Genomic DNA, 10,878 nt, shown 5'->3' with positions numbered 1-10,878 from the left:
GTGTGGTCTTATGTTTATATAAGAGTAGTGTAAGGCAAAGGTGGGTAGCAGCACTAAAATATCATCATCTGTATGTGTATTGTGTAATTCTGCATTACTTCTTTCTCTTCTGACCGTTGACCTCAATTCCTTTGATGGCTTCCTCCTCTTCATCCTCTTCTTTGTCTTTCTCAGAAACCGGAATCCAAGGCGACGTGTTCATCCATTTTTCGGGAGACGAGATCCGTCGGAATTTTGTTTCTCATCTCAATTCTGCCCTTTTACAGGCTGGAGTAGAACCTTGCCTCCTTGCCATGCGAATGAAGTGGGAACATTTTGTGGCATCAATTAAAATGTTTCAGATTGGAATTGTTGTTTTAACAAAAGAATACAGTGAATCTCTTGGGTGTCTTGATGAGCTCGAACGAATCATTGAATGTCACAAAATTCACGGCTTAATGGTTATGCCTGTCTTTTACGAAATTGACCCATCCGATGCACACATTCAGAATGGTGGTTTTGGAGATGCGCTGAAAGCAACTGCACAAGGAATATTTACAAGAGAATATCTAGAAACTGGGTTGTCTACGTTGAGCAGCCCACTCACCGAAGCTGGCAAGTTGCATAAATGGGATGAGACCAAACACAGGTAAACCCATCCATTCTTTCGAAACTTTTTCTTGAACATTTTCAGAATAGAAAATAAAACAAATGTTTTAATCCAATTATTTTTAATAAAAATATAAAAAATATGTTTTTACTTAAACTAAATTAATATATATATATATATATATATATATATATATATATATATATATATATATATATATATATATATATATATATGTATGTATGTATATATATATATATATACACATTATATTAATTTGCAAATTTTAGTTTGTTATGGAAATATTCATCTCATTTTTTTTTCTTTTTCTAAATGTACAAAGTAGAAAACTTTTTCAAATAGAAGCAAAATCGGTTTCTGTAATTAAAAATTAATTTTTGGAGAATCAGATTTATTATATTTTTGTTTTTCTTGGAAGTGCATGTTTATCTGAACAAACCTTCTATACTATTATGCTCTCATTTTATTTGACATTTGCGTCTTTTGTATCTATTGAAGTGGAAGGAATGATGCTGAGCTAGTGGAGGAAATTGTTAAGTCTGTTCTTGCTAAACTAGACCGCGTCTTGTCTATAACTAAATTTCCTGTTGGACTAGAATCCCACGTGAAAAATGTGATTAGATTGTTTGAAAATCAACCCACCGAATTTTGTATGATAGGGATATGGGGAATAGGAGGATCAGGTAAAACTACCTTAGCCAAAGCCATCTATAATCAAATTCCTTATACATTTGGTGGTAAAAGTTTCATTCAAGATATTAGAGAAGTTTGTGAAACAGATGGCAGAGGCCTTGTTCATTTACAAGAACAACTTCTCTCAGATGTCCTTAAAACAAAATGGAAGATAGAGAGGGGTGAGATGGAAGAAACTATGAATGAGATCAGACATTCTGGAAAAAGGTTGTTCATTGTGCTCGACGATGTGAACGAGATAGACCAATTAAAACAACTATGTGGAAATGGTAAATGGTTTAGTCGAGGGAGTGTAGTAATCATAACAACAAGAAATTTAGACCTGCTTTATCAATTTAATGTTGATTATGTTTATGAGATGGATGAGCTGGACGAAAGTGATTCTGTTGAACTTTTTAGTTGGCATGCTTTTGGAGAAGCAAAACCGAGAGAAGACTTCAATGAACTTGCAAAATCTGCAGTTACTTATTGTGGTGGACTACCACTCGCACTTGAAATCCTTGGTTCTTTTTTAAGAAAGAGGTCAGAGAATGAATGGAAAAGTGTATTGTCAAAACTAGAAATAATTCCCAATACTCAAGTTCAGAACATACTAAGAATAAGCTTTGACGGCTTATGTGTAATGGAAAAGGATATATTTCTCGATGTATGTTGTTTTTTTATTGGTAAAGACAGAGACTATGTTACAGAAATACTAAATGGTTGTGGACTGCATGCTGATATTGGAATAATAGTTCTCATAAAACGTGGTCTTATAAAAATTGAAAAGAACAATAAACTTGGAATGCATCGTTTGCTCCTGGATATGGGACGAGAGATTGTGCGTCAAAGTTCGACAATGCAACCTGGGAAGCGCAGTCGATTGTGGCTTCGCAAGGATGTACTTGATGTATTGAAAAAGAATACTGTAAGTAGATTCTTCATAGAACATTTTGAAACTTGAAGGTGTTTTCCTTTTTGTTTCATTTTCCAGTGGGCTAACAATATGATTTCCTAATTTATTTATTTTCTCTTATCATCACAGGGGACAGAAGCTATTGTGGGATTGTCTCTGAATTGTCAGCTACCGAACAGTGATTTCTTCGAAGCTTATGCTTTTGAGAAAATGAAGATGTTGAGATTCTTGCAACTGGATCATGTACAAATGACTGGAGATTATGGGTATCTTTCTAAGCAACTGAGATGGATCTACTGGCAAGGATTTCCTTTAGAATCCATACCTAACAACTTTTACTTGAAAGGTGCAATTGTGATGGATTTCCAACGCAGTAACCTTAGACTAGTGTGGAAAGAACCCGAGGTATATATTACATCCCCATTTTTTTCTTTTCACACTCATAGGGTAATTACAATTGTAACAATTGTTACTTATTTATTTTGTAAAAATACTTTATTTTTTTTTAGGTTTTGCCGTTGCTAAAAATCCTCAATCTTAGTCATTCCAAGTACTTGACAGAAACTCCAGACTTTTCAAAATTACCGAATCTTGAGAAGCTCATTCTCAAGCATTGTCCAAGTTTGCGCAAGGTACACCAATCCATTGGAGATCTACACAATCTTCTACTAGTAAATTTGAAAGGTTGTATAAACCTAAGCAATCTCCCAAGTGAGACATATAAGTTGAAATCTTTGAAAACTCTTATCCTATCTGGTTGTCTGAAGATTGGTATCTTTACACAAGATATACTGCACTTGGAATCCTTGATAACTCTAATTTCTGAAGATACTGGTGTGAAACAAGTTCCCATTTCAGTGGTAAGCTCAAAAAGCATTGGATACATACTTCTAGACGAGAAAAAAGGATTATTACTAGCTGATTTTCGTTCAATCATTTGGTCTTGGATGTCCCATACTTTTAATCCCCTGTATCATATTCGTCCATTTCGAGGCATTTCATTATCTCTAATTTCCATGAATACGGAGAATAATGATTTGGGAGATCTAGCACCAATCCTTAGCAGCATTTTAAATCTGCGTACTGTTTTAGTGCAATGTGTCACTGAGTATCAAATATCTCAAGTAAGAACAATTTTGGAGGAAATTCGTGGTGCTACTTGGACTACGTTGAAAATAAGACCTTCTACACCCGAAATTTCGAACCATCCCTTAAGATCATATTTGATTGAATTTGGAGGTTATCAAGAAGAAGTCTTCAATACTCTTCGCAAGAGCATTTATGAGGTTCCATCTCTTTTTCTCTCAGCTCACTTTTACTATTCATTTTAGCTGTTAATTTAAAGAACATGAAACATTCCCTTAAAAAAAATATTAAATTTAATCCTAACACTATTTTAGCACCTTCCCCTTCTATAACCACTAGGAAGTTGTTTTCCACCTTATGCTTGCAATGCTTGCTTCATAACACATGTATAACGAAAATTGTGTTGAAAGATCGATATCTTGATTGTTGAATATAGAGAAAATAGGATTTGGGATTAATTTTCTTTGTGTATAAACACACACATAGAGTAATCTATTTATAATAGAAAGAGGTACAACTAAAGAGAGTAACTAAAAATAAATAAAGTAAATAGAAGATATTGTTTGATATTGTAATTAACAATATCTAACAATATCTTAACAATATCAAACAATAACTGAACAATATCTAACACTCCCCCTTAAGCTGGAGCATACAAATCGAATGTGCCAAGCTTTTTACAAATATAATCAATTCTAGGCCCCTGTAAAGACTTAGTAAAAATATTTGCTAACTGATAACTTGAGTTAACAAACTCAGTCTTGATGTCTCCAGACATAATCTTTTCCCGAATGAAATGATTGTCAATCTCAATGTGTTTGGTCCTCTCATGAAACAGGGATTAAAGCTAGTATGAATAGCAACTTGATTGTTACACACAAGTGTCATTTGAGTGACATCTCCAAATTATAACTCTCTAAGTAATTGCTTGAGCCAAACAAGTTCACAAGTAGCTGAGGTCATAGCTCTATATTATGCTTCTGCACTAGATCTAGCCACAACACTCTATTTCTTACTTTTCCCCGAGATCAAGTTACCAGCAATGGAGACACAATACCTAGATGTAGATCTTCAATCAAAAGGAGATTATGTCCGATCAACATCTGAATAACAAACAACTCTTGTATGGTTATTAGAACCATATAACAATTCTTTTCCAGGAGATCCTTTAATATACTTTAAGATATGAATGACTGCATTCCAATAATCTTGCTATGGGGAATTAAGAAATTAGCTTACCACACTGACTGGAAAGGAAATGTCAGGTTGAATAATTGTAAGATAATTCAATTTCCCAATCACTCTTCTATACTGTTTAGGATCAGATATAGGCTCCCCTTGATTTGGCAGAAGTTTAATATTGGGTTCAATTGGTGTATCAACAGACTTTGAGCTCACCAACTCAGTTTCCTCCAAAATATCAATGACATACTTCCTTTGAGATATAACAATACCATTGTTGGACTATGCCACCTCACTACCCAAGAAAGATCTAAGTTTGCCAAGATCTTTGGTTTTAAAATGGTGACAGAGATATTGTTTCAGCTAAGAGATGTCATGGTTGTCACTACTTGTAAGAACGATGCCATCAACATATACTATCAAGTAAACACATCCAACATTCGAGTGTTGATAAAAGACAGAATGATCTACTTTACACCGAGTCGTACCAAATTGTTGAACAACATTATTAAACTTTTCAAACCAAGCCCTAGGAGACTGTTTTAGGTCATATAGGGATTTGCGAAGACGACATACCATCCCAGAAGACTCCTCCTGAGCAACAAACCCAAGAGGTTGCTCCATATAGATTTTTTCTTACAAATCACCATTGAGGAAAACATTTTTAATATCCAGTTGATAAAGAGGCCATTGTTGAAAGAGCAGCCATGGCGATAAAAGCTTCATGACCTGATGCCAATTAGGATGGGCTAAAGCTTCATAGACAATTTTTGGAATGGTCACAAAAGAAATAGAGAAAAGACATGTATAAAAAGGTAATAACAATCGATGATAACTCAAAGTAATATAGTGGGGAGAGAGATTACATGTAGAACACATACCTTTTCGGAGGGTAATAGGAAGGTCAAACTCAGGTGTTAGAGTCGGAGGAGACAAAGTAGTTGGCACTTGATTAGAGTCACATGGTGGTGGTTGTGATTGGTTTTAGCGATTATAAACCTGAAGGGGTAATGGAGAAGAAGTTGAATAGCGAGCAGGAACTGATGGTGAAGAAGACAAAATGAGAATGTCACAAACAACAAGAGCATTAAATGTACTAGGAGTGTTGACAAGATCGGATGGAGACAGAGGTGAAGGTTGACTCTTAAAATAAAGGGAGAACTCATCAAATGTGACATCTACATACACAAAATAACGGTTAAGAGAAGGAGAAAAACATTTGTATCCTTTTTGTGATCTTGTAAATCCGAAGAAAACAAACTTATGTTATTTAGGAGAAAGCTTGTCAAGACCAAGACTGAAATTATGAACAAAACATGTAGACCCGAAAACTCTTAGAGGTAAGGGATGAAGATGTTTATGAGGGAATAAAAGCGAATGAGGTATGTTATTATCTAAAACCGAAGAAGGCATGCGATTGATGAGACATGTAGTAAGAATAACATCACCTAAAAAATGTTGAGGAACCTCTCCATGAATTAAAAGAGTGCGAGTTGTTTCAATAAGATGTCTATTTGTTGAGGTGTATAAGCACAAGAAGTTTGATGCAGAATACCGTGAGAAACCATAAATTGTTTAAAAGAATGAGAAAGATATTTACGACCATTATCACTATGCAAAACTCTAATAGAGACACCGAATTGAGTTTTAATTTCATTAAAAAAAAGATTGAAAGATATGAAATAATTCAAAATATTGAAAATCTAAAATAGACTTAACGCATCTAGGTCCCCAAATGTCAGAGTGAACCATGACAAAAGGGGACGAAGCACCACGTGTGACACTTTGAGGAAAGGAAGTACACCTATGCGTGCCTAATTGACATGACTCATACACCAAATGAGACAACTTGGATAACGTTGGGATAAGCTACTATAACTTGGCAAGGCTTGGATGACCTAATTGAGCATGAAGAAGAGAGGGAGACTCCATAACTGCATCACCATGTGTAGAGGGACGAAGATGATAAAGACCATGTGACTCACATCTTGTGCCAATCACCTGTTTCAAACTCCGGTCCTGTAAACACACAAAATTGTTGGTAAAAGAGACAACACAATCCAGAGAATGAGTTATACGACTGATGCACAACATGATAAAAGGAGACTTAGGGATATAAAGGACATTATCAATGGTTAAAGAAGGAAAAAGTTTAGCAATGCCAACACCATGAAATGATACTTTAGAGCCATCAGTTAGTATCATAGAAGTTAAAGGATTAAGAGAGGATAAAGAAGAGAACAAAGATTTGTTACTAGTAATATGATCAGTGGCTCCTGAATCAAAAACCCAAGGACCAGGAGAAGAAGATTGGGTTAGACTAGCAAACGACATACATGTGTGTGCAACAAATGCAGTGGAACTATAAGACTGTTGATTCTTATGCCATTTGAGAAATTTGTTGAACATAGCAGGTGTATCAAATGAAACAAAAGAAGGAGGATCCCCAACAGACGAAGGTGGGGAAAGATCGATCTGAACAACTACAACAAATCGAGGAGGACGACCATGTAATGTATAACACTTGTCAATCTTGTGACCTAGCTTACCACAATGTTCATACTTAAGACGCCTTTTTCCCTGTTTGCGAGGATGAGTTCGGTCATCACAATGAGATGCCATAGTAAATCGAATACACAACAAAAATGTGAATCACACAACAGAAGTAACAAACAAAACAAATCCCAATATTAGATGATTGCAAATTCCTTAAAATGACATAAAGAACATGGGGCAGAACCTCTAGAAACGCCTCAAAGTAGAAAACAATTGCAAAATTGCAATCACGTGAAATCTGAAAAATTGCGAAAGAGGCTTAGGGCATAGGAAAGATGAACTATTGCAAGAATCCCTTAATCATAAAATTTACGAAAGAGACGTAAGGCTAAGGGCTAAAGGCTAAGGGTTTAGGAAGATGAATTGCTACAAGGATCCCTTCTCAATCATGGATCGTTTAGGGCTTTGATACCATGTTAAATATAGAGAAAATATGGTTTGAGATTAATCTCCCTTGTGTATAAACCATACATAGGGTAATTTATTTATAATAGAGAGAGGTACAACTAAAAAGAGTAACTAAAAATAAATAGAGTAAATATAATATTTTGTTTGATATTTTGATTAACAATATCTAACAGTATCTAACAATATCTTAACAATATCAAACAATATCTAAAAAATATCTCTAACAATATTTTAACAATATCAAACAATATCTAAAAAATATCTAACACTGATGATTGACTGATTTATACACACCAAAACTATTAAACAAAATTTGATTGAATTTGTTGGAAGTCTCAAATCAAGGAGAGTTATGACTAAATTATAGTATATAGCTAATTTAAAACTTATCTTACAAGTTGATTTTGTAGGATGAAGTTACTTGGACATATTGTAACATATGTTATCATACAACTATTGAACTATTCATAATATGCTTGATATATGCAATCATCAGTAAGAGTGAATGTGTTGGAGATCTCAAAATGATTAGTGATATGTCAAATTATAATATATAAGTGGTATAACATTTCACCGTACTAGAAAGTTTTGTAGTATTTATTATCGAGCCTAATTCCACATTCTAAGCAAATTACTTACAAGAATTATGTTGTAATTTATTTATTATGATGTTATTTTCTTAAATTTTATGTTTAATACTTTGAAATAAAAATGATTGAAGAAGTCCATATGAATAGAACCATTACAAAATTACTAAGCTATTTTTCTCATGCTATAGGGATTGGCAGCCAGACAGACGGGTAATGTTTCTCTCCCTAGTGATAATTATCCTCATTGGTTAACTTATATGGATGAGGGACACTCGGTCTATTTCACTATGCCAAAAAATTTTCACACGGATGGAATGATATTATGTGTTGAGCATTCATCAACCTTTGGAGACCCAACTGACTGTCTTGATAGTGTCTTAATTGTTAATTATACAAAGTGCACAATCCAATTATTCAAGCGAGACACAATCACTTCCTTTAATGATGTAGATTGGCAGGGCATGATATCACATCTGGCATATGGAGATAAGGTGGGGATTTTTGTTATTTTTAGGGATGGATTTGAAGTCCGGAAGACAAGTGTCTATCTAGTGTGTGATGGATCAATTGACAGAATGTCAATGTAACTAGTGTTAGGAATAAGATAATAAAAGGAGACAAAAATAAACGACACAAAAATTTAATGTGGTTCAACATACAATTTGTATGCCAACATCCACCGACTACACTAGGAAATATTTTATTTTTGTGTTTATATCTAACTTTACAGAGGGTTGCTTATATAGCAAAATAGAGAACATCTTACAATACTAAACAATATGGGACTAAATCAAGCTCCTTAATACTAACAATTCTCCCATTGGATTCACTGCACATGAAATCTTCAACAAAAACAAGTCTCTATCATTTATCAGGTTTTTGTTAAAATGATACTTCAATTCAATGTGCTTGCATCTAGAATGAAGAATTGGATTTTTAGCAAGACACATAAAACTCTGACAGTCACTAAACAACGGAGAGTCATTCTGCTATTTTCGTATTTCGTTTAGAAGGTTCTTCAACCATATCATCTCTTTCGTTGTGTCTAAGATAGCTACATACTCCACTTTAGGGGTTGAGAGGGAGACTCTTCCTTGAAGTTTAGACTTCCAATTGATAATTGTACTACCCAATATAAAAATGTAACATGTTGTGCTTTTTCTACAATCCAAATCTCCTCTTAAGTCTACGTAAGAAAATCCTTGTAAAGTAAGATTACTTCTAAAAAACAAATGCATCTTTAAAGTGCTCTTCAAATATCTCAATATTCACTCCACACCTTCTTTGTGCTATTTTCTGAGATTTGATAGAAACATACTCACAACTCCCATTGCAAGTGTTATGTCAAGTATGATTTAAACTATAACACACATCAAGCTCCCTACTGCAAATGCATATTACACTTTAGACATGTGACTTTCTTTTTCATTTGTATGAGAAAATTGTCTTTTTGAAAACTTTAAGAGAGTTCCCAAATATGTATTCCTGGTTTTAGCATTTCCAACATTATATCTATTAAGTGATTTTTCTATATATTTCTCCTGAAATAAGTTCATAATACCGTCAGATTTGTCCATGAAGATTCTCATACCAAGAATTTGTTTATTTGGACCAAGATCTTTTATTTCAAAGTTTTATGTCAACTGTTTCTTCAACCTGTTAATTTCTGCCATATTAGCTCCAACAATCAATATGTTGTCAACATATAAATCAAGAATGATATAACTGTCAACATATTTTTTCATGCAACAACAATGATCTTCTTCACATTTGTGAATTTTTGAGTTTCTCTTAAACTCATTACACTTCTTGTAACATTGTATGAAACTTTTATGAAACTTTCATACAAGATTACCTTTACCTTGTATTTTAAAACCTTTTGGAAGTGTTATAAAGATTTTGTCCTTAAGATCCATTTGTAGAAATATAATTTTGACATCTAAGTGCTCTAGATGAAGCTTTTCTGCAACTACTATACTTAAGATAATTCTGAATGTAGTCATCTTGACAATAGGAGAGAAAATTTCTGTGAAGTTAATTCCTTATTTCTGTTGGAACCATTTTACTACGAGTCTAGCCTTATATCTTTTGTTGTCATGTGGTTCTTCTTTTCCTATAGTCCCACCTGTTTTGCAAAACCTTCTTTCCTTCTAGTAGCTTGGTTAAAAATCATGTTTTATTCTTCTAAAGAGACTTTATCTCATATTTCATTCCTATCTCCCACTTAATAGATTCATCTCCTTGCATAGCCTCGACAAAATGCTTTGGCTTACTAACATCAGTCAACAAGTAATGTAATGAAGGAGAATACCTTTGTGGTGCTACAATTGTTTGTTAGATCTTCTAATCAGGACTTCAGGAGTTTCTGACTCTACTATTTGTCATATTCTGACTCAGGCTCTATTTCTACATTATGCATTTTGTTGACTACATCACTTTCTGAAATTTCTTCTAATGGTACTTGCTTTGACTTTTTATTTTCATTTATGAATTTTGTAGTCTTTTCTTATTGAACATATTTTCATTAAAAATAACATTGTTACTTTTGATAATTTTCTTGTTTTGGTCATCCCAAAAGCCATAGTAATACATGTCAGATTCATAACCAATGAAATAACATCATTTTGCCTTAGACTTCAGTTTATCTCTACTATTAGAGTCTAATAAAATATATGAAACACAACTAAAAACTTTCAAGTATGAAAGATTTACCTCATTTTCAGACCATACTTCTTTAGGTAACTGATAGTCTAAAGGAACTGATGGTCCTCTATTTATGAGATAAGTTGTTGTGTTTATTGCGTCTGCCCCAAATACTTTGGGTAGTCCTGACTAATTCACATACATCTTGATATCTC

The 10,878-nt window shown here is 33.7% G+C and overlaps 1 protein-coding gene across 1 annotated transcript; it reads left to right on the top strand.

Annotated features, from left to right (window-relative positions):
- Positions 1–119: 119 nt before the first annotated feature.
- On the top strand, positions 120–8,693 carry LOC146882030 (disease resistance protein RPV1-like). The gene is made up of 5 exons (XM_085668079.1): positions 120–628; positions 1,109–2,210; positions 2,328–2,603; positions 2,708–3,484; positions 8,209–8,693. Exons 1-5 carry the CDS (start codon positions 135–137, stop codon positions 8,605–8,607), a joined length of 3,048 nt encoding a protein of 1,015 aa, XP_085524205.1. The 5' UTR covers positions 120–134; the 3' UTR covers positions 8,608–8,693.
- The last annotated feature ends 2,185 nt before the right edge of the window (positions 8,694–10,878 follow it).

This window comes from Vigna unguiculata, chromosome 10 (assembly GCF_037176805.1).
Source record: "Vigna unguiculata cultivar grain cowpea cultivar isolate G323 ecotype 2 chromosome 10, ASM3717680v1, whole genome shotgun sequence".
In the NCBI taxonomy this organism is placed as follows: Eukaryota; Viridiplantae; Streptophyta; class Magnoliopsida; order Fabales; family Fabaceae; genus Vigna; species Vigna unguiculata.
This window is presented reverse-complemented; position numbering and strand designations above follow the sequence as displayed.

Coding starts and splice junctions, on each gene's coding strand:
- LOC146882030 (XM_085668079.1), top strand. CDS start 135: ATGGCTTCCTCCTCTTCATCCTCTTCTTTGTCTTTCTCAGAAACCGGA. Junction 2,604..2,707: donor TAGTGTGGAAAGAACCCGAG/GTATATATTACA, acceptor ATTTTTTTTTAG/GTTTTGCCGTTGCTAAAAAT. Junction 3,485..8,208: donor TTCGCAAGAGCATTTATGAG/GTTCCATCTCTT, acceptor CTCATGCTATAG/GGATTGGCAGCCAGACAGAC.